Below are 24,919 nucleotides of genomic sequence, written 5' to 3' on the forward strand. Positions count from 1 at the left end.
AGACGAGAGAAAGGAGCTAGCAATGCTATCGTGTTGCAGGTAGGATCTGCTATTGAGATTAGCTTGGCTCTCAGCGAGATAGCCAAGTTAGCCTTGCAGCGTTGGCTAACCAAGTTTCAATAGCTAGCCATGAAGCTAGCTACCAACAGAGACAGAGAAGTAGAAAACACATTTCTGCACAAAACAAAAACCTTCCGGTTAGTACTCAACCTCTTGACAGAGTCTGAAGACCTACGCTCAGCAGCGATATCCTTCACAGTTCACTTGAGCCGTTAAGCAGGAAAACAGAGATCCTGTTGATCTGAGGTGAGCTAGAGAGTAATACTCTTCGTGTGGAAGAGAGGCGAGAATAACCAGAGGGCGGGAGAGTGGCTCCTTTAAAGGAGGTGAGGTGCTCACTTCATTCACCACTCTATGGCTCGGTCTCCAACAACCGCTTTTGATAGGTTCTTCCGAGAGTAGGTGATCCTAGCGAATCTCCATTGTGAGATAGAAACAAATAACTGAAAGAGAAACAATGGAACACCAGTCATCTAGTCTGAGCTATTTACAGAGGAACAGTAGCACTGCTGTGCTCACATTCCTGATATCGCTTGGGTTAGGCCCAGATCATTAGAGTCTTCCTTTCCAACTTGAGAAATGAAAGACACTTCCATGGCTAGTCATGCAGGCTTTCTAGTCCCGTGTGGGTTCACCAGTGGAACTGGGGCCTCTGCGGACCTTACAGTGTCGTTTTTACCCGACCCCTTGTCCCCCTTCTTCAGCTTTGTCGGGATGCAGAAGTCCCTGAAGCACCTCTTGAAGTTCTCATCCAGGAATGCGTAGAGGACGGGGTTGAGGCTGCTGTTGGTGTAGCCCAGTGCTACGCAGAAGAAGTAGGCGGCCATAACGGCGGTGGTCTCTGGAACGCTCACCAGTGCCTTGACCAGGATGAAGATGTGGATGGGCGTCCAGCACACTACAAATACCACCACCACCACCATGACCAGGCGGGTGATGCGTCGCAGGTTGCGGTCCTTCTCCCGGGAGCCCGAGAGGAGACGCACGCTCTTGAGTCGTAGCACCATCAGGGAGTAGCACACGGTGATGATGAGCACGGGCACCACGAAGGCAAACACAAACACACAGATCTTCATCAGGGTGTCCCAGTACACGTATGGCTCCGGGAATTGTAAGGCACACTCCGTGGTGCCTAGAGGGAGAGAGATGGGAGAAGAGAAAGAGAGAGGAGAGGAGAGAGGAGGTCAAGAAAGAGAGAGCACTGATGAAATGCACCTAGGCTCATACAAAGTGTTCTGAGAACACATACATTTCCCTTTGTGTCTGGTTCATCTCTCACTCTGCGGTGCCAGCCAGCTAGCAAGTCAGCCAGCTAGCAAGTCAAACTCAAAAGGGAACATCCACTTTTTCCCACTTATTCACAGCTTAATCTGTATTTAGAAACAATAATATATGGTTTTAAGATAATGGCAAGCTCATAGCTTAGATTGATAATTCTTCCCCTCTACAAAATAGGTCTGAAATGGGGGTGTATTAGGTGTATTATGTTCTGAGATTAGATGGGCACTTCTGCACTTTGATTCCCTCAAACAGAGATAAAATGAACCAGCTTAAACTGTGCATCAAATTTTCATGATGTTCTCTTCGGAAATGTGTGCGTGTGTGGATCCATGCGCATGCATTCTTTTGTGTGCGTGCTTCATGACTGTGTGTGTGTCTGCGTGCGTTCTCACCATTGTTGGTCTGGGTGCCCCCCAGTAGCAGTGCTGGTATCCCGGCTGCCGACGACAGCATCCAGATACACACGTTGATCATCTTGGCATTGATGGGTGTCCGGAAATCCAGGGCTTTGACCGGGTGGCACACGGCCACATAGCGGTCCACACTCATCATGGTCAGGGTGAAGATGCTGGTGAACATGTTGTAGTAGTCGATGGATATGAACACCTTACACACCACCTCGCCAAACGGCCACGAGTTCAACAGGTAGTCGGTGCTCTGGAAAGGCATTGTCGTGGTGACCAGGGCGTCGGCCAGAGCCAGGTTGAATATGTAAATGTTGGTGGCCGTCTTCATCTTTGTATACCTGTTTCAAAAACAGCATAGAGTAAATAATGTAGGGTAGAATGTGTAAGGTCCATACCTGAGTTTAAATACTTTTTGAAATCATCTTAAATACTCTATCTGGGCTTGATTGAGCTTGCCTGCATGGCACAGTGGAAAGAATAGAATAGTGACGAGTGCTAACCTCGTCCATCTAGCAGACTAGAGAAGTCTTTTTCAAATCTCTCCTCAGGGACCCCCAGACATTTGACTCATGGGTAACTGGAAGTCAACATGGCTGCCGGAACATGCGTGTGTCAACATATACAGGCGTATCAACACAAGTGGGTGTATGGAAAGCGAACAGCTAAATGGCCAGAATTTAGAGACCGTTTTGCGTGACTGCAACTGTCCTGACAAACCATCAGTATCACCACACAGGAACTGACCAATGAAATCACATTTAGAAACTAAAAACAAGACCGCTCAATCAAAACAGTCTAACCAATCAAAGAGCGTTGATGATCCACCGATGATCCACCCACTTGTTTCGCCACGCCCACTTTATTCACGCCCCTTGAATTTGATTGTTTACAGCCTGTATTTCATTTTTATTAAATTGAGATTTTGTGCAAGTGGCCTACACACAATACCCCATAATGTCAAAGTGGAGTTGTTTTTAGAATGTTTTACAAATTAATAAAAAATGTGAAGCTGTAATGTCTTGAGTCAGTAGGTACTCAACCCCTTTGTTATGGCAATCCTAAATAAGTTCAGTAGTAAAAAAAAACGTGCATGTCAAATAATAAGTTGCATGGACTCACTCTTTGTGCAATAATAGTTTAACATGATTTTTGAATGACTACCTCATCTCTGTACCCCACACATACAATTATCTGTAAGGTCCCTTAGTCGAGCAGTGAATTTCAAACGCAGTTTCAACCACAAAGACAGGGTAGGTTTTCCAATGCCTCGCAAAGAAGGGCACCTATTGGTAGATGGGTAATACAAAAACAGACATTGAATATCCCTTTGAGCATGGTGAAGTTATTAATTACACTTTGGATGGTGTATCAATAAACCCAGTCACTGCAAAGATACACGCGTCCTTCCTAACTCAGTTGCCGGAGAGGAAGGAAACCGCTCAAGGATTGCACCATGAAGCCAATGGTGACTTTAAAGTAGTTACTGAGTTGAATGGCTGTGATAGGAGAAAACTGAGGATGGATCAACGATGTTGTAGTTAGTCCACAATACTAACCTAATTGAGAGTGAAAGAAGGAAGCCTGTACAGAATAAAAATATTCCAAAACATGCATCCTGTTTGCAACAAGGCACTAAAGTAATACTGCAAAGAATGTGGCAAAGCAATTCACTTTTTGTCCTGAATACAAAGTGTTATGTTTGGGGCAAATCCAATAGAACACATTACTGAGTACCACTCTCCATATTTTCAAGCATAGTGGTGGCTGCATCATGTTATGGCTATGAATGTAATCGTTAAGGACTGGGGAGTTTTCAGGATAAAAAAGAAACTAAATGGAGCTAAGCAGAGGCAAAATCATAGAAGAAAACCTGGTTACGTGTAACGCCCTGGCCATAGAGAGGGTTTTTTGTTCTCTATTTTTGGTTAGGCCGGGGTGTGACATGGGTGGGCGTTCTAGGTTTCTTTTTCTATGTTGGTGGTTTTCTTTGTTTCGGCCGTGTATGGCTCTCAATCAGGAACAGGTGTAGATCATTGTTGCTGATTGAGAGTCATACATAGGCAGCCTGTTTTTCCTTTGGGGTTTGTGGGTGAATGTTTTCTGTTTAGTTTGTTCCTGACAGAACTGTTGCTGGTCGTTTTTTGGTTCTTTTTGTATAGTGTTCATTCGGTTATTAAAATCTTGTAAGATGAACACATTCTCCGCTGCACCTTGGTCTCATTTGAGCAACGACCATTACAGATTCACCCACCAACAACGGACCAAGCAGCGGAGGAAGGAGCAGCACCAGGAGATGAGCATTATGGACTCCTGGACTTGGGAGGAAATTTTGGACGGGGCAGGACCATGGGCTCAAGCTGGGGAGTATCACCGCCCGCAGTGGGAGATCGAGGCAGCGAGAGCGGAGAGGCGATGGTATGAGGCAAGGGAGCGCAACAGGCACGAGAGGCAGCCCCAAAACATTTTTTGGGGGGGGGCACACGGGGAGTGTGGCAGAGCCAGGATGGAATTCTGGGCCAACTCCCCGTGCCTACCGGAAGCAGCGTGGTACTGGTCAGGCACCGTGTTATGCTGTGAAGCGCACGGTGTCTCCAGTGCGCGCTCATAGCCCGGTGCGCTATAGGTCAGCCCCCCGCAAGTGCCATGCGAGTGTGGGCATCGAGCCAGGGCAGATTGTGCCAGCTCAGCGTGTCTGGTCTCCAGTGCGCCGTTTTGGTCCAGGCTATCCTGCGCCGGCTCTGTGCACTGTGTCTCTGGGGCGCTGGGAGGGCTCAGTTCGTCCTATGCCTGCGCTCCGCCCGTGCCGGGCAAGAGTGGGCATTCAGCCTGGAGTAGGGGTGGCAAGCCTACGCACCAGAACTCCAGTGCTCCCCCACAGCCCGTCTATCCTGTGCCTCCTCGGACCAGGCCTACAGTGGGTCTCCCCATCCTGGTCTCTCCTGTGCCTCCTCCTCGGACCAGGCCTCCAGTGGGTCTCCCCATCCTGGTCTATCCTGTGCCTCCTCCTCGGACCAGGCCTCCAGTGGGTCTCCCCAGCCTGGTGAGTCCTGTGCCTGCGCCCAGAGCCAGGCCTCCTGCATGTCTCCCCAGCCTGGTGAATCCTGGGCCAGAGCCGCCCGCCAGTCCGGAGCCGCCAGAGCCGCCCGCCTGTTCGGAGCCGCCAGAGCCGCCCGCCTGTCCGGGGCCGCCAGAGTCGCCCGCCTGTGCAGAGCCGCCAGAGTCGCCCGCCTGTGCGGAGCCGCCAGAGTCGCCCGCATGTCCGGAGCCGCCAGAGTCGCCCGCCTGTCCGGAGCCGCCAGGGTCGCCCGCCTGTCCGGAGCCGCCAGGGTCGCCCGCCAGTCCGGAGCCGCCAGGGCCGCCCGCCAGTCCTCCGGCACAGCCAGGGACGCCACCCAAGTGGGCTAAGCCGAGGGTGGAGCGGGGTCCACGTCCCGCACCAGAGCCGGCGCCGTAGGAAGGCCCACCCGGACCCTCCCCTTTAGAGTCAGGTTTTGCGGCCGGAGTCCGCACCTTGGGGGGGGGGGGGGAAACTGTAACGCCCTGGCCATAGAGAGGGTTTTTTGTTCTCTATTTTTGGTTAGGCCAGGGTGTGACATGGGTGGGCGTTCAAGGTTTCTTTTTCTATGTTGGTGGTTTTCTTTGTTTCGGCCGTGTATGGCTCTCAATCAGGAACAGGTGTAGATCGTTGTTGCTGATTGAGAGTCATACATAGGCAGCCTGTTTTTCCTTTGGGGTTTGTGGGTGAATGTTTTCTGTTTAGTTTGTTCCTGACAGAACTGTTGCTGGTCGTTTTTTGGTTCTTTTTGTATAGTGTTCATTCGGTTATTAAAATCTTGTAAGATGAACACATCCTCCGCTGCACCTTGGTCTCATTTGAGCAACGGCCGTTACATTAGGTCTGCTTTTCACCAGACACTGGGAGATGAATTCACCTTTCAGCAGAACAATAACCTAAAACACAAGGCCAAATATACACCGGAGTTGCTTACCAAGACGACATTGAATGTTCGAGAGTGGCCTAGTTACAGTTTTGACTTAAATCGGCTTGAAAATCAATGGCAAGACTTGAAAATGGCTGTCTAGCAATGACCAACAACCAACTTGACAGAACTTGAGGAATTAATAAAATGATGTGCAAATTTTGTACAATCCAGGTGTGCAACGCTCTTAGACTTACCCTGAAAGACTCAGCAGTAATCGCTGCCAAAAGTGATTCTAAAATGCATTGACTCAGTGGTGTGAATACTTATGTAAATGAGATACTGTATTTCTGTATTTCATTTTCAATAAATTAGCAAACACTTCTGAAAACATGTTTTCACTTTATCATTATGGAGTATTGTGTGTAGATAAAAAATATATTTCAACCATTTTGAACTCAGGCTGTAACACAACAAAATGTGGTATAAATCAAGGTGTATGAATACTTTCTGAAGGCACTGTACATAGAATGGCTGGGGGTTCCCGTGGAGAGGTTTGAAGAAGGCTAGACTACAGCAAATGCCAACAGTATTTGAAAGATTTCAAATAGTTTTTGAACCCAGGCGATTATTGTTATCGACAGCTGATGAAAAAACGAAATGAAACCCAATGGAAAACTTTTCCATCTGTTAAAACCTTTTACTGCAGTGGGCTAAATCAGAGTCACACAGAGGATTTCTTGGTAGTCTTAAACAGATTTACATTGAAACAAAAGTATACACCTCACACACAAGGTTATGGTCTTAAAAAAAGAATACACATGTACCATATTAGAGTTGAAATGTATTACATTTTGAGTTTTCATCCCAATATTACACTTTATATACATCACAAAAGACTGAAATATAACCAAACCGTTTGACAGAGAAATACTGGATTTTCAGCATTTAAAAAAGAAATAATGTTTATTAATTATGAAAAATATGAATAACGTTCCATCCATGAGGCCACTAGAGGGCGATTTTGTCATTCGACCGCAGGAAAAGGGTCTGTCTTGCCATCATCTGAGCTGGTGATTTTTATTTCTATTGATAATCCCAACAACACGAGGCAGACTAAAAGTAATACAAAATTATCATACAAGGTCTTTTGATATCTCTGAAAAACTATATCTGTAACTAGGGGAGAAAATGACACTTGGCAGGGCTAGCTTAGCAGCTGTCATACTTTTAAATTGTGTCCCAAACACGTAAGTGATCTACTTTAAACGGTTTATACTTTAAAGTGGCAATCTGGGATTGGTAAATACATGTTTTGACTTTTAAATACATTATACACTGAGTGTACAAACATGCTCTTTCCATGACATAGACTGACCAAGTGAATCCAGGTGAAAGCGATGATCCCTTATTGATGTCACCTATTTAATCCACTTCAAAAAGTGTAGATGAAGGGAGGAGACAATAATGATGTTTAAGCCTTGAGACAGTTGAGACGTGGATTGTGTATGTGTGCCATTCAGAGGGTGAATGGGCAAGACAAATCATTTAAGTGCCTTTAAATTGGGTATGGTAGTAGGTGCCAGGCGCACTGGTTTGAGTGTGTCAAGAACTGCAACGCTGCTGGGTTTTTCACATATCAAGAATGGTCCACCACCCAAAGGACATCCAGCCAACTTCACACAACTGTGGGAAGCATTGGAGTCAACATGGGCCAGCATCCCTGTGGAACTCTTTAGACACCTTGTAGAGTCCTTTGAGGCTGTTCTGAGGGCAAAAGGGGGTGCAACTCAATATTAGGAAGGTGTTCCTAGTGTTTTATACACTCGGTGAATATAGCCATTGATTCTTGAAGAAAATAGGATAACTTATAAATGTCTCAAAAGTTTAATTAAACTGTCAGTAGGTGTCTCAACTTCAAAACAAAAATGCTGATCTCATGGATGGTCATCCATCACTCTGTTTCATATGAGTGTGGTTACATTTCTCGAGCCCTATTCCTCAGCTGTTTACCCCAAAAAGGGGTGGGGTGGCCCTTTGTTGTTGTTTGAATCCCAGATTGTCCCTTTAAATAACTTAATCTTTAAGATCTGAAATGACTATAACCATATATACAGTGCATTCGGAAGGTATTCAGACCCCTTGACTTTTTCCACATTTTGTTACGTTACAGCCTTATTTTAAAATGGATTGAATAGATTTTTTCCCCTGTTCAATCTACACACAACGCCCCACAATGACAAAGCAAAAACGGGTTTTAGAAATGTTTGCAAATATTATATATATAAAAAAAAACCGGATATGATATTTACATAAGTATTCAGACCCTATACTCTGTACTTTGTTGAAGCACCTTTGGCAGCAATTACAGCCAAGTCTTCTTAGGTATGATGCTACAAGCTTGGCACACCTGTATTTGGGGAGTTTCTCCCATTCTTCTCTAAAGATTGCCAGGGGTGCGTAACTGGTGGCAGGGAAGTCAAGCACAGGAGAGCAGAACTTGGTATATAGCCGGAGCCGTTTAATATTCATAACTACCGGTATACAAAAACAACAAATACATGGGCACAAAACCAGTAACGCACCAGTCACACAAAGGCACACAAACGTACAATAAACAATTCCCGACAAGGACATGGTGGAAACAGAGGGAACATATACAACATGTAATTAGGGAAATGAAACCAGGTGAGTAGACCAACCAGACAAAACAACTGGAACATGAAAAATCGATCGGCGATGGCTAGAAGACTGGTGACGTCGACCGCCGAACACCCCCCGAACAAGGAGAGGAACCGACTTCGGAAGAAGTCGTGACAAAGATCCTCTCAAGCTCTGTCAGGTTGGATAGGGAGCGTTGCTACACAGCTATTTTCAGGTCTCTCCAGAGATGTTTGATTGTGTTCAAGTCTGAGCTCTGGCTGGGCCACTCAAGGACATTCAAAGACTTGTCCTGAAGCCACTCCTGCGTTGTCTTGGCTGTGTGCTTAGGGTCGTTGTCCTGTTGGACAGTAAACCTGAGTGTCCTGGAGCAGGTTTCTTTTATTTTTATATATATATTTTATTTTTGCATTTTCCAATTAAGAACATTCAAAACAAAAGTGAAAAGATATTAGACAACAATATGACAAAGTGACAGTAACAGACAAGTGTAAAAAAAAAGTTTAATAAAAAATAATAATAATGAGACATTGATTCATATGTTCACCTGCCGTATTCTACATATTATACATTATGTGTGAAACATTATGTGAGGATTATATAGAGACTCAATCAATGTGATGTGAGGGGAGATTCTCCATATAGTCAATAAAAGGTTGCCAAATTCTGTAAAATGTCTCTAATTTATTCCTCAAGCAGTAAGTGATTTTCTCCATTGGGATACAACTATTAACTTCCAATAGCCACATTGCAACTGTCAGGGGGGAATCCGATTTGCATTTCAAGGCAATACATTTCTTGGCAATCGCTAGCAATATTTCTGTTAGCTTTATAGTATGGCTTTGCCTAAGATTGGAGTTAGTAAAGTTACCCAGTAGACAGACCTCCGGGTCTAAAGGGAATGCAACCCCGTGAATTGAGGATATGGTATCGCATACCCCCTGCTAGAAACCGTGTAGTTTTGAACACTGCCAAGTGGAATGGAGGAATGTTCCTTCATCTGAGCCACATCTAAAACATAGGGAGGAGATATCAGAGTTGAACTTGTGCAGTCTAGATGGGGTGATATAGAGCTGATGGAGGAAATTAAACTGGATCAGTCTGTATCTGGAGTTCAATGTGGAAGTAACACCATCCCTGCATAGGTCACTCCATAGACCCTCATCAAGATTAATACCCAGATCATTTTCCCATCTAAGTCGGGGTTTATCTAGCTCAGGCAGTGTTAGTCCTGACATAAGAGCATCGTAAACACAGGAAATGGTATTGAACAGTGGTTGGTCTGTGTGGCAGAGTTGTTCAATAGGTGACATCTTAGGTAGGTTCCATTGTCCCTTGAGAGTCACCCTAATAAAGTGTTGTAGTTGTAGGTAGCTAAAGAAGTCCCTGTTAGGCAAGTGGTATTTCTGTTTCAGCTGATCAAAAGACATAAGAACATCCTGATAACAATGTTCCAGAAGAGTGATCCCCTTATCAGACCATGGTCTAAAGTTACTATTCTGGAAAAACATAGGAATCAATCTATTGTTACATAAAGGGGTTTTAGGGGAAAGAAATCCCTCTCGTCTGAACAGCTCATGCAGTTTACACCATGCCAGGACAGAATGTATGATTAAAGGGTTGTCTGTGATGGTTTTTATAGATTTTCTGTCCCATTTGTAAAACAATTCTGCCCCAGTGTCGTCATTTACCTCAAACTTCTCAATGTTCAACCATGAGGGAGAGGGACCATTGTCAAACCTCTGAGCCAGAAACCTAGACTGTGCAGCCCAGTAGTACATTGTAAAATTGGGGAGGTTGAAGCCCCCTTGACCGTAATCAAGCGTCAGTTTATACAGGCCAACCCTAGGGGTTTTGCCGTGCCAGATAAACCGTCTGGTCAGCTTGTCGAGAGAGGAACAGAATGCTGCGGGAACAGGGATAGGGAGAGATTACAACAAATATAGAAATCTGGGCAGGACATTCATTTTAATTACATTGATTCTACCCAGTAGAGTGAGAGGCAAGTCCATCCATTTACACAGGTTACCCTCCACCTTTTGCAACAAGCTGGCCAGATTGAGTTTATAGAGGTTCTTCAGGTTACCCTCCACCTTTTGCAACAAGCTGGCCAGATTGAGTTTATAGAGGTTCTTCAGGTTACCATCCACCATTATGCCCAAATATGTGAAGCCCATAGGTGACCATCTAAAAGGAAACTTGTGCTTGATGGTATGGTGGTCAAAGACAGACAACGGTAAGATTTCGCTTTTATCAAAATTGACCTTATATCCAGAGAAAGAACTATAACATTGTAGTAGGATCTGCAAGTGAGAGAGGGAGTGATCTTGGTTCGCTAGAAATAAGATAAGGTAATCCGCAAAGAGTGATAACTTATCGGTATGGGGCCCACCTCAAAGCCATGTTTGTCAGGGCACGTTCTAATAGTCTCAGCCAACGGGTCGATGGCGAGGGCAAAGAGGTGGGGGCTAAATGGGAAACCTTGTCTGTTCCCCCTATAGAGAGGGAAAGAGGAGGAAGTAATCACATTGGTAGCAATCCTAGCTTTAGGAGATTTGTAGAGTGATTTTATTAAATTTACAAACACGGTACCTAAAACAAACTTTTCCAAGACGCGAAAGAGGTATGGCCATTCAACCCTATCAAAGGCCTTTTCAGCGTCGAGGGAGACTGCGACACCAGGTATTTTGTTTTTGTTAGCAAGGTGAATTATATCAAAGAACCTTCTGAGATTATTGGAGGACAATCTATTAATTCTGAAGCCAGTCTGATCCGGGTTGACCAACAGGAGAAGACATGACTCAGTCTCTTAGATAGCATCTTGGTGACCAGTTTACAATCTGTGTTAAGGAGAGAGATTGGTGACCAGTTTACAATCTGTGTTAAGGAGAGAGATTGGTGACCAGTTTACAATCTGTGTTAAGGAGAGAGATTGGTCTATAGGAGGCGCACTTTAGCGGGTTTTTCCCTTTCTTGTGGATTACAGTAATCACTGCTTGAGAGAAAGACTCTGGAAAGCAGTTGTCTTCCCCGGCTTTTTTAAGTACCTCCATAAGGTAGGGGACCAACAGCTCCCTAAATTCTTTATAGAACTCTGGAGTGCTGCCATCCTCCCCAGGAGATTTATTAGAAGGTAAGGATTTAATGGCCTTCATCAATTCAGGAACTGAGAACTGTTCCCTCAGGCGCTCTCTGTCTTCCTCTGACAGGCATGGGAGGTTGAGAGGGGAGAGAAATGAGTTGATCTCTGATAGATCATCGCTTGATTGGGAAGTGTAGAGGTCTTCGTAGTATTTCTTAAAAGTATCATTCATTTCAGTAGGGTCGAAAGATATCTTATTAGTAAGAGTTTCTATAGCATTAATTGTCCTCTTACTTTCCTCTGCTTTCAGTTGCCATGCCAATACTTTGTGTGCTTTCTCTCCAAGCTCGTAGTAATGCTGTTTTGATTTAGTGATGGCCCTCTCAGCCTGATATGTGTTCAGAGTATTATATTTAAGTTTTTCATTTATCAAAAGCCTGTATAGGTCTTTAGTCGGGCCTCTTGGTAGGTTCTCTCTAGCTCAGAGATTTCCGATTCAAGGACATTCAGTTCCGCACCGTGTTTTCTCTTCAACCTTTAAGTATAGGAAATGATCTGTCCCCTCAGATAGGCTTTCAATGTGTGCCAAAGAATTAAACTGTCAGGAGAGGAGGGTTTGTTTTAGAGGTCGACCGATTATGATTTTTCAACGCCGATACCAATTATTGGGGGCCCACAAAAGCCGATACCGATTAATCGGCCGATTTTTTAAAGGTATTTGTAATAATGACAATTACAACAATACTGAATGAACACTTATTTTAACTTAATATAATACATCAATAAAATCAATTTAGCCTCAAATAAATAATGAAACATGTTCAATTTGGTTTAAATAATGCAAAAACAGTGTTGGAGAAGAAAGTAAAAGTGCAATATGTGCCATGTAAAAAAGCTAACATTTAAGTTCCTTGCTCAGAACATGAGAACATATGAAAGCTGGTGGTTCCTTTTAACATGAGTCTTCAATATTCCCAGATAAGACGTTTTAGGTTATAGTTATTATAGGAATTATAGGACTATTTCTCTCTATACAATTTGTATTTCATATACCTTTGACTATCGGATGTTCTTATAGGCACTTTAGTATTGCCAGTGTAACAGTATAGCTTCCGTCCCTCTCCTCGCTCCTACCTGGGTTCGAACCAGGAACACATCAACAACAGCCACCCTCGAAGCAGCATTACACATGCAGAGCAAGGGGAACAACTACTCAAGTCTCAGAGCGAGTGACGTTTGAAACGCTATTAGCGCGCACCCCGCTAACTAGCTAGCCATTTCACATCGGTTACACCAGCCTAATCTCGGGAGTTGATAGGCTTGAAGTCATAAACAGCACAATGCTTGAAGCATTGCGAAGAGCTGCTGGCAAACGCACGAAGGTGCTGTTTGAATGAATGCTTACGAGCCTGCTGGTGCCTACCATCGCTCAGTCAGACTGCTCTATCAAATCATAGACTTAATTATAACATAATAATAACACACAGAAATACGAGCCTTCGGTCATTAAAATGGTTGAATCTGGAAACTATCATTTCGAAAACAAAACATTTATTCTTTCAGTGAAATACGGAACCGTTCCGTATTTTATCTAACGGATGGCATCCCTAAGTCTAAATATTGCTGTTACATTGTACAACCTTCAATGTTATGTCATAATTAATTACGGCCTTTGTTAGGAATAAATGGACTTCACACAGTTCGCAATGAGCCAGGCGGCCCAAACTGCTGCATATACCCTGACTGCTTGCACGGAACGCAAGAGAAGTGACACAATTTCCCTAGTTATAAGAAATTCATGTTAGAGGGCAATATTAACTAAATATGCAGGTTTAAAAATATATACTTGTGTATTGATTTTAAAGAAAGGCATTGATGTTTATGGTTAGGTACATTGGTGCAACGTTAGTGCTTTTTTTGCAAATGCGCTTGTTAAATCATCACCCGTTTGTTGAAGTAGGCTGTGATTCAATGAGAAATTAACCGGCACCGCATCGATTATATGCAACGCAGGACACGCTAGATAAACTAGTAATATCCTCAACCATGTGTAGTTAACTAGTGATTATGTTAAGATTGATTGTTTTTTATAAGATAAGTTTAATGCTAGCTAGCAACTTACCTTGGCTTCTTGCTGCCCTCGTGTAACAGGTAGAGAGCCTGCCATGCAGGCTCCTCGTGGAGTGCAATGTAAGGCAGGTGGTTAGAGCGTTGGACTAGTAACCGGAAGGTTGCAAAAACGAATCCCCGAGATGACAAGGTAAAAATCTGTCGTTCTGCCCCTGAACAAGGCAGTTAAAAATAAAATAAAAATCGACAAATCGGTGTCCCAAAATGCAGATTACCGATTGTTATGAAAACTTGAAATCGGCCCTAATTAATTGGCCATTCCGATAAATTGGTCGACCTCTAGTTTGTTTGTCAAAGTAAAAATATTGATCTGCTCCTTGATGAATGCACAAAATTCAGGTTGCTTCAGGAGTGTAGAATTTAGTCTCCATCTATATGCTCCATTTACCTTGGTAGGAATGGAGATTGATAATACCAGAGGAGAATGGTCACTAAGCAATATGGGGAGATACTCGATATCTAACACTCTATGAAACAGTTGGGTCGATAGTAAAAAGTTATGCGTGTGTGTGTGTGTTGTGTGGGTGTGAATAAAAAGAGTAGTCCCTATCCTGTGGGTGCAACTGTTTCCAGATGTCTAGCAAATTAAGATCATTCATGAATGACATGGTGAGCTTGCCAGCTTTGGTAAAAAGTGAGGGTTTATCAGAGGACCTATCAAGAACTGTATCTAAACAAAAATGTAAATCTCCTCCAGCCAGTAGCCATCCTGGTGGTGCTTGAGCAACCTGAAGGAAAACATTCTGAATTAACATATGGTCATCGAAGTTAGGAGCATAAATATTCAATAAGGTCCAAGATTCCGAAAACATATGCCCCTGCACCAAAACAAATCTTCCCGACTCAGAAGGGGATGTGTCTACTTATCACAATTGCAGTTCCTCTTGCTTTGGAGTTAAAAGAGGATGCAAAAACTTGTCCTACACATTCCCTCTTCAATTTCTTGTGTTTGCTGGCTGTAAGATGTGTTTCTTGTAAAGACACAATGTCAGCCTTTAATTTCTTAAGGTATGTGTAGACTATTTTCCTCTTAATCGTGCTGTTAAGACCTTTTACGTTGAATGTGACATATTTTAGTGGATTAAGCATAGGTTGGGTTTCAAATATATAGCCGAATGGAAATCTCTCATATGTAAATAGTCAAGTAATATTTCAACTTTAGTTTGAACACTGAAGTGACCTATGTGTCTCTTTAGGAAGGAAACAACAATGAACATAGAAAAATAAAAAAAACAGAAACCCCACCAAGCCCGATTGTCAGACGAAAACCACAATCCCAACAATCAAACATGAATACACTTGTAGAGATACGTTGTTGCTCGCTATCCATCTTGCTCTTACTAGCTAAACCTTGGCGTAAACTAAAACCTGAGAGCTAACTAAGTTGAAAACAAACTTTGTGAATAGACATTTATGGCTGAATATTTACTGACCACAGTAAGGGCTGCTTGAGTCTCTTTTCAGGAGAGGAGAAACATAAATGGGGGGGAAAGCAGTGGGCCTAAGCCCACTAATTTGCTTCGCCCAGTGGATATTGACTAAACCAAAATATTTTCTCCTGTAAATGTAATAGGACTCACCCGGGAAAAAACGGTTAGTTGAAAATGTACAAATCAATTACAGCGACCGGATAGTGGGGTAAACAGATCCAAATTCCAAGAAGATATCAGCAGTTCAGTCCCAGGACAGCACACAAAAGAAAAAACAAACAAACTGTATCTTATCCCCCAGAGAGACCCTCCTGATTCAGACGTGGTTCAGTTCTTTGAGAAAAGTGAGCACTTCTTCCGGTGTGTTGAAGAGATGGCTTCGGCCTTTGTACTGAACTTTCATCCGCGCAGGGTTGATGAGGTATCCGGTGATGTTCTTCTCCTTCAGTGCTTTGGCGGCAGGTCTGAACTGCTTGCGACATCTGGCGAGATCCGCGCTCATATCCGGGAAAAGGCTGACCCTCTTGCCATCGATGGTGATGTCCCCTTCAGGCTCTTGCGAGTTGCAGTATCTTCTCTCTGTCCTGGAAACAGAGGGACCTGATCAGGACGGCCCGTGGGGGCTCATCTGGCCGGGGTTTAGTAGCTGATGTTCTGTGGGCGCGTTCGATTTCCAATGGCTTGGTGAAGTTGATTATGCCTAGGACATCCGGGATCCATTGAGTGAAGAAATGGACCGGGTCACGGCCCTCGCTGTCTTCTTTCAATCCCACCACACGGATATTGCTACGTCTGCTCTTTGTTACCATCCTGAATTTCCCGGAGGAGAGTAGCAAGCATGTCGGCAGGCTCACAAGAGGCTGCCGAGAGCAACAGTCTGGAACTGTTGTCTGAGTTATGAGGGCCAATGCTAATCTTGCTAGCTATAGCATTATCTTGGGAATCAACGACGTTTAGGTCGTCCTTCTTGCCTCTCGGCCGGAGGTCCATGGCTCTTTGGGAAGGTAAGTACTTCACAATTTATCAGCCAATGTTAGAGTATTGTTTCAACGTTTTTATTTAGGTAATAATGGAATAACTTTGAAGAGCTCGGTTTGTCAACGTCTGCTCAGCTCCACAGCTTCACGTGCTCCCTGGATCAGGTTTTCATCAATGATCTCTTTGTACTTTGCACCATTCATCTTTACCTCTAACCCTGACCAGTCTCCCAGTCCCTGAAAAACATCCCCACAGCATGATGCTGCCACCACCATGCTTCACCGTAGGGATGGTGCAAGGTTTCCTCCAGACGTGACGCTTGGCATTCAGGCCAAAGAGTTCAATCTTGGTTCCATCAGACCAGAGAATCTTGTTTCTCATGGTCTGAGAGTCCTTTAGGTGCCTTTTGGCAAACTCCAAGAGGGCTGTCATGTGCCTTTTACTGAGGAATGGCTTCCATCTGGCCACTCTACCATAAAGGCCTGATTGGTGGAGTGCTGCAGAGATGGTTGTCCTTCTGGAAGGTTCTCCCATCTCCACAGAACTCTGGAGCTCTGTCAGCGTGACCATCGGGTTCTTGGTCACCTCCCTGACCAAGGCCCTTCTCCCCCGATTGTTCAGTTTGGCTGGGGTCCAGCTGTAGGAAGAGTCTTGGTGGTTCCAAACTTCTTCCATTGAAGAATGATGGAGGCCACTGTGTTCTTGGGGACCTTCAATGCTGCAGACATGTTTGGTACCCTTCCCCAGATCTGCGCCTCAACACAATCCCGTCTCGGAGCTCTTCGGACAATTCCCTCGACCTCATGGCTTCGGTTTTGCTCTGACATGCGCCGTCAACTGTGGGACCCTGTATAGGCAGGTGTGTGCCTTTCCAAATCATGTCCAATGAATTGAATTTAACACAGGTGGACTCCAATCAAGCTGTAGAAACATCTGAAGAATGATCAATGGAAACAGAATGCACCTGAGCTCAATTTTGTCTCATAGAAAAGGGTCTGAATACTTATTTAAATAAGGTTTTTCTGTTTTTTATTTTTTATGAATTTGCAAACATTTCTAAAAACCTGTTTTCGCTTTGTCATCACGGGGTATTTTGTGTACATTTTAGAATAAGGTTGTAACGTAAAATTGTGGAATAAGAGAAGGCGTCTGAATACTTTCCGAATGCATTGTACATACAGTATAGTGTTATAGACTATTGGTCAGTTACCATACACATGATCCACTAGAAGTTAGTTGAGCCTGTTGCTTTTTTGGATCAATACCTTGGACATTCTCCCATTTCACACAGTCATTATTCCTATCTTCGATAGATTACCCCCTAGATTACCCTACATTTACCATTGCCGTTTTGAAAATACAAGGGAAAATAAGGAAGGGAGTGGTTTGTGACAAACAAAAGCAGCCACTCATCGATATGTCAGCTCCAACACAGCCAAAACATCTGCTATGCGGATGTCGGCCAATGCTGATTATCAATGGTTAACGCTCGATCTGATTGAATCTAGGCCTGCACTACAATAAATCACAGCTCTGATAGCACATTTTCTTCTATTGAGAAGGGGGAAAAAATCAGTCAATCAGATAAAAAATATATCAATTGTAAACTGAGCTGACTACATAAAACAGAGAGCTGAGAGTATATTGCTATTTACTAATCAATGCAATTAACTTGGGGAGGTGACGGAATGGGCCTGTGGATGACAGCCCAATGAGCATGTTCTGACGCGGACGTCCATCTAAAATACGGAATTCTGCTCACCGGAAGATAATGTGCAATCAATCTAATTTGAGGTAATTGTCTCTAGTCTGGAGTACTTTGTGAGGCGTTGGTGCACTGCGCATGACACCAGCAGTGTTTTATCTGTTTTACACACCATAAATAAAACCCAACGAGGTGCAAGCAACCCTATTAACATGATAGAGAGCCACTGGTTTTAAATGCAATTAAAACGCTTTCTCTCTGCCCAAAGAACACCATTTCTCATAGGCTTGACACATTTAATTGACACATTTAGAACACCTTTAAACATTGCCCCAACAGATGTCGCGTTCCAATTGTAAAAAGGGTCAAAAGTCAACAAGGATTTTCCCTCCAATAGAACTGTACAGTATGTTATGATTGAAACAAAAATAATAAATCCTAACAAATCATATAGTGATTGTAAATGTACTATTAGGTTTAAACATGCACCTGCCACTGGGTGGCTCACAAGTGTTGCAAATGTTTCAAAAATCTTCACTTTTTAGTTGAATTTTGTGTACGAAAATGTGGTAAGGTGTATGCATGGGCATCTTACTGAAATGTTGTATTTTTTGCATACTTGGTGTAACCCTTCATTTGCCTAAACTCTTTAGCAATAGCCTATATATTGACAATTGATATCAATGCAATATTGAGATGAGTGTGCAATCAATTATAATAAACCTTACCTGACGATAACATACATGACGAGGCAGTTGCCCACCAAGCCCACCACAAACACCACGGAGTACACAGCTGTGATAATGGGGATTATTGGGGACATTGACTCATCTTCCCCGTCAGAGTCCAAAGTCAGATTGTGACCTGCTGCAAATCCAGACTGCGAAGTAGAATTCATATAACAGTCCTCGGCGAGCGCCAAGAGGCACTTATCGTCTTTGAAAATTTCAACCGGGGTGGCTTCCATTTTTGGTTATGTTTGACCACCTAACGAAAAGGAGAAAAGGGCATATGCCTTTGACTGGCTGTTGGCTATGCGTGAAGTAAGCCCGTAAGAAGAAGAAAAAATAACAGTAAGAAAGTTGAAGATATGCGTCAAAAGATTATAGTTTCTAAATTAAACCAACTTTTTCTTATATGCCGTTCAAATTTATATATATATATATATATATATATATATATATACACACAGGTTAAATCAATCCTGTTTTTAATGTGATATTAACAATTAAACCATAATGCGTAATTTCACCCATCCGGGCCCTCGGTAACTTACCCTCTGGATATTAGTTCCTTCTGTTCCTTTTTTGTGTTTGTAGAATATGGATTTTTTGCTGAACGAAAATATATTTGCTGTTGGATTGCAGAAGGTTATGGCTCGGCAAACTTTGTAGAGTGGAGTATGTGAGCAACAATCACATCACCGCGGCTCGGCGGAGACTCGAGCCACTCCCACTCAGTGGCATACCCAACAACCGCCCCCCAGCACTGTGAACAATCATATGCTGTGCCATATGAATATGACATATAGCGATATATTGCCTACCCTCTATCCTGTAATGTAGGTAAATATAGGCTACTCTATGTATGTCCTGAAATGCATGTACAAGCTGTAACTGATGTGAGTGGAAATGCTGGGTCTCAGTCTCGGTTTGTAGTCTTCTGGGTAGCCTGAGGGATGTCAAGGATCTATGAGCTCTAAACACTAATTACAGCTAATCAGAGGAGAAAGCAAAGGAGAAGTCAAACCTGGTTAATACAGCCCAAAATGTTTCCACAGTAATTTACATAGTGGATATGATGCATGATAGGTCCTCGGTTCAAATAAGTTCAACAGATACACAAACAACAGGAAGCCGATTGAAGCACTTAAGCACAGGTCTTTCAACTGTTTAGCAGTAATCATATCCATAGATGTCTATAATTGATTGGTGTACTTTTATTCTGTATTGCTTCAGTACTGATGATTACTGAGTCATACTCTGACTTGACTAAATCCTCTTGGCCCCCTTGGGAGCATAGGGCATCCACCATGGCTCCCAACCTCACTCTCGTCTGTCCAAGAGCTTTTAGTCATACCCTAAAGTGTCGTATTTGCAAGGCCCCTTTCTCTCAAAAAAAGAAATTCCTTTGGTTGAACAGATGTATTTTCAGTGAGGATCATCTCATATTTTGTTCAAATACTAGTACAGCAAAATGCTTTCCTGGAAGTTACATTTTATCTGCTGGGATAGGGGGTCATCCTAACGCATTTCTCAGAATTTTTTGAAAGGGTAAACTAGTTTGTAGCTTGTAAAAAAAATGGTAATATGTCACGGCATTTCAGCAACACTATGTATTACATACAGGAATAGCATTATTCAAGGGTTCAGCCTTGTGTTAATTACGTTTTTTGAGAAAATATATGAAGAGAACACATAAGTCCTCAATTACTACATGCATTGAGGTTACCAGTCAGTTCCAGGTACTCACATAGCGTATTCTACTGCAATGGCTGAAATGAATAAGGGTTATTTTGACATGTAATATAGTTCTTGGAAATGACAGTGTCATTTATTTTCCCACTGTATCAATTGTCAATGTGGATGTCTTGTCATTTCAATATGGATCACTTCCCATGTCTTGTTCCTCTGGTAGGTGTTGATGTAAGGCTCAAGTCATCTCTGAATTTAAGCTCTGAAATCTTCCTGACCTTAAGGAAACTGTATTTCACAGCTTCCATCACAAATGGCTCTCACAACGCCAGGCAAATCAGACACATGAAAATGAATGATCGTGTCACCTGGCGGAGTCTACTTGAATTTGTGACAGTGGACATTTGATAAAGATATCCCCAAAAGTAAGCCAGGAGAAGAAGCCTGGATCGCTGTCTCTTAGGGTGCATTCCAAATGGCACCCTATTCCCGATAGTGCACTACTTTTGACCAGAGCCCTATGGGCAGCCTGGGCTGCCATTCGTGACGTAGACTTACTCTGCATAAGCAGCTTTCTTGATGAGAGGTATCAGGGATAATGGCGGTAGTACATTTGGATATTACATTTTCATATGTGTAATGAGAAACTTTTTGATTTGAAGGAGGGATTGAGGCACACAGTGTTCCTCTGCTGCAAAATGCATTGAGTGCATTTGACCTGTGACACCATCTTCATCGAACACAACGGACTCATCAAGATAGTATCAGTGGCTCCAGACACCATCAACAACCGTGTGAAGACCTGCAGAAAGGAACAGAAAAACCTGCACTTCTTCACCCCTGAATATGGAACTGTTGTAGATGTTACCACTGCAGTGGATATCTACTCCTTTGGGATGTGTGCCTTGGAGATGGCAGTGTTGGAGATCCAGGGAAACTGAGAATCTTCCAATTTCAGGAGGGCATCAACAACGTCATACAGTCACTGGAAGATCCCCTACAGAGGGAGTTTATTCAGAAGTTTCTCGAGGCTGACCTGTTTAAGAGGCCTACAGCCAGAGAGCTGCTTTTCCACCAGGCTCTGTTTTAGGTGCCCCTGTTGAAGCTGCTAGCTGCACACTGCGTTGTTAGCCACCAGCATATGATCCCTGAGAATGCCTTAGAGGAGATCACTAAGAACATGGACCCCAACCTCATCATCGCTGAGATAAAGGCGGGCGTGCAGGTCAAGCTGTTTCAGTTTCCTGACTTGGAACTGGAGAAGTTCCTGGAGGATGTCGGGAATGGTATCTACAACCTAGCGTTCGGTCTGCCCTCTCGCATCATCTGACACTACTGTGGAAGCTGGAGGACAAACTGAACAGACACCTACAGTGCCTTCAGAAAGTATTCATACCCCTTTACTCATTCCACATTTTGTTGTGTTACAGCATGAATTCAAAATTGATTAAATAGAATGTTTTATCACCCATTTACAAACAATAACCCATAATGACAAAGTGAAAACATGTTTTTAGACATTTTAGCACATAAAAAAAAAGAAATACACAAATATTTCATTCACAGAAGTATTCACACCCCTGAGTCAATACATGTTAGAATCACCTTTGGCAGCGATTACAGGGTAAGTCTCTAAAAGCTTTGTACACCTGGATTGTACAATATTTGCACATTATTATTTTTTTTAATTCTTCAAGCTCTGTCATGTTGGCTGTTAATCATTGCTAGACAGCCATTTTCAAGTCTTGCCATACATATTCAAGACGATTGAAGTCAAAACTGTAACTCGGACACTCAGGAACATTCAACGTCATCTTGGTAAGCAACTCCAGTGTATATTTGGCCTTGTGTTTTCGGTTATTGAATTTGTCTCCCAGTGTCTGCTGGAAAGCAGACTGAACTAGGTTTTCCTCTATAATTTTGCCTGTGCTTAGCTCTATTCAATTTCTTTTAATCCTAAAAAAAAACTCCCTAGTCCTTGCCAGACAAGCATACCTATAACATGGTGCAGCCACCACCGTGCTTGAAAATATGAAGAGTGGTACTCAGAGATGTGTTGTGTTTGCTCCAAACATAATGCTGTGTATTCAGGACATAAAGTTAATTTCTTTGCCACATTTTATGCAGTTTTACTTTAGTGTCTTATTGCAAACAGGATGCGTGTTTTGGAATATTTTTATTCTGTACAAGCTTCCTTCTTTTCACTCTGTCATTTAGGTTAGTATTGTGGCGTAACTACAATGTTGTTGATCCATCCTCAGTTTTCTCCTATCACAGCCATTAAACTCTGAAAATGTTTTAACGTCACCATTGGCCTCACCATTCCTCCCTCACGTTATACAAGCATTTTGCTACACCCACAATAATATCTGCTAAACATGTATACCACCAATAACATTTAATTTGATTAAAACTTGATTTGATTTCCTCGCCAGCAACTGAGTTAGGAAAGACACCTGTATCTTTGTAGTGTCAGGGTGTATTGATACACCATCCCAAAGTGTAATTAATAACTTCACCATGCTCAAAGGGATATTCAATGTCTGCTTTTTTATTTTTACCCATCTACCAATAAGTTCCCTTCTTTGTGAGGCATTGGAAAACCTCGCTGGTCTTTGTAGTTGAATCTGTGTTTGAAATGCACTGCTCAACTGAGGGACCTGACAGACAATTGTGTGGGGTACAGAGATGATGTTAAACACTATTATTGCACACAGAGTGAGTCAATGCAACTTATGTGACTTGTTAAACACATTTTTACTCCTGAACTTATTTAGGCTTGCCATGACAAAAGGTTGAAAACGTATTGACTCAAGACATTTCAGCTTTTCATTTTTTATTAATTTGTAAACATTTCTAAAAACATGGTTCCCCTTTGACATTATGGGGTACAGTGTGTAGGCCAGTGCCACAACATCTTAATGTAATCCATTTTAAATTCAGGCTGTAACACAACAAAATGTGGAAAAAGTCAAGGTGTGAATACTTTCTGAATGCACTGTAAGCTGTGATTTGTTACCCATGAGAATATACAGGAACTGTCTGTTGAGCTGGTCCAACTGGGCTTTATCAGCGAGGTGGGCCAGAGCAGGATGTACTAGAAGAGGCCTTCACCAAGTTCTTCAGCAGGAACGGTTCCCTCAACCCTGTCACTGGGCTGCCCGAGTCTGTCCCTTTCTTTTTAGTTCCCTCTATACAGTAGCAACTTCTTTTGGGAAGGAAGCCAACACAGTTATCATATGTCAGTATTACTTGTTAGGGTGGCAGGTAGTCCAGTGGTTAAGAGTGTTGGGCCTATAACCGAAAGGTTGCTGGTTCCAATCCCTGAATTGACTTGGTACAATTGTGGCCCTGTGGCCTTGAGCAAGGCACTTAACTCAAATTGCTCCTATAAGTTGCTCTGAACAAGAGCTTCTGCTGTCACGGCTTCCGCCGAAGTCGGTCCCTCTCCTTGTTCGGGCGGTCAACGTCACCGGCCTTCTAGCCATCGCCGATTCATTTTGTTTTGTCTTTGTCTTACACACCTGGTTTCAATTCCCCAATTACTTGTTCATTATTTAAACCTCTGTTCCCCCATGTTTGTTTGTGAGTAATTGTTTGTATGTAATACGGTCCGTTATTGTGGGCTCGCATTATTGCGTTGTATTTGTTTGCATTTTGAGTAAATACGTTTTTTACTCATATCTGCTGTCCTGCGCCTGACTCCTCCACACCAGCTCACACAGACTGTATTACATCTGCTAAATTATTAAATTGTAAATGAAAAAATGTACAAATCACTTGTTTAGAATATATATCCAGAACTGTATCAGGGAGTACGTCAGAGATCTGGCAGTGTAGTGCAAGGACAACAACCTCTCCCTCAACTTGAGATAGACAAAGGAGTTGATCGTGGAATACAGAAAAAGGAAAGCAGAGCACATCCCCATTCACATTGACACGGCTGTAGCGCAGCGGCTCGAGAGCTTCAAGTTCCTTGGTGTCCACATCACTAAGGACCTATCATAGTCAAAACACACCAAGATAGGAGGCTGAAAAGATTTGGCTTGGGACCTCAGGTATTCAAAAAGTTCTACAGCTGCACCATTGAGAGCATCCTGACTGGTTGCATCACCGCTTGGTATGGCAACTGCTCGGCATCTGACCACAAGGCGCTACAGAGGGTAGTGTGTAGGGCCCAGTACATCACTGGGACCTCTATACCAGGCGGTGTCAGAGGAAGGCCCAAAAATTTTCAAAGACTCCAGCCACCCAAGTCTTAGACTGTTCTCTCAGCTACCGCACCGGAAGCAGTACCGGAGCACCAAGTCTGGGAACAAAGGCTCCTTAACAGCTTCTACCCCCAAGCCAAAAGACTGCTAAACAGTTAATGAAATGGCTACCCAGACTATTTTCATTAACTTTGCATATGCTCGATGTACACTCACTGGACTCTAACCACACATTCACATATACTACACTGACACACACATGGACACAAAGAGAAAACACACACACACACACATGCATATTGACGCCACACACACACACGCACATACATTCACATACATTCACATTCCTTTACTCTTCACATGCGCAGCTGCTACTCTCTGTTTATTATCTATGCGTATTCACTTTACCCCTACCTAAATGTACATATTACCTCAACTACCTTGACTAACCCGTACCCCTACACATTGACTTGGTACCAGTAGCCCTTGTATTTAGCCTCGTTATTGATATTAGATTGTGTTACTATTTTTCCTGTAGTTTATTTAGCACAATTTTCTTACTTAAAAAAAAATGGCATTGTTGGATAAGTGCTCATAAGTAAGCATTTCAAACACCTGTTGTATTTGGCGTATGTGACAA

At 43.1% G+C, this 24,919-nt stretch overlaps 1 protein-coding gene and 1 pseudogene across 1 annotated transcript; one reads left to right on the forward strand and one right to left on the reverse strand.

Moving 5' to 3' along the window:
- Window positions 1-652: 652 nt before the first annotated feature.
- Window positions 653-19,007, reverse strand: LOC115154608 (delta-type opioid receptor-like). Its single transcript, XM_029701020.1, has 4 exons — window positions 18,931-19,007; window positions 18,383-18,641; window positions 1,734-2,086; window positions 653-1,192 (listed from the first exon to the last, which is right to left on the reverse strand). Exons 2-4 carry the CDS (start codon window positions 18,619-18,621, stop codon window positions 663-665), a joined length of 1,122 nt encoding a protein of 373 aa, XP_029556880.1. The 5' UTR covers window positions 18,622-18,641; window positions 18,931-19,007; the 3' UTR covers window positions 653-662.
- A 1,640-nt stretch (window positions 19,008-20,647) lies between these two features.
- On the forward strand, window positions 20,648-23,270 carry LOC115163033 (nuclear receptor-binding protein pseudogene; annotated as a pseudogene).
- The last annotated feature ends 1,649 nt before the right edge of the window (window positions 23,271-24,919 follow it).

This window comes from Salmo trutta, chromosome 2 (genome assembly GCF_901001165.1).
Source record: "Salmo trutta chromosome 2, fSalTru1.1, whole genome shotgun sequence".
Taxonomy (NCBI): Eukaryota; Metazoa; Chordata; class Actinopteri; order Salmoniformes; family Salmonidae; genus Salmo; species Salmo trutta.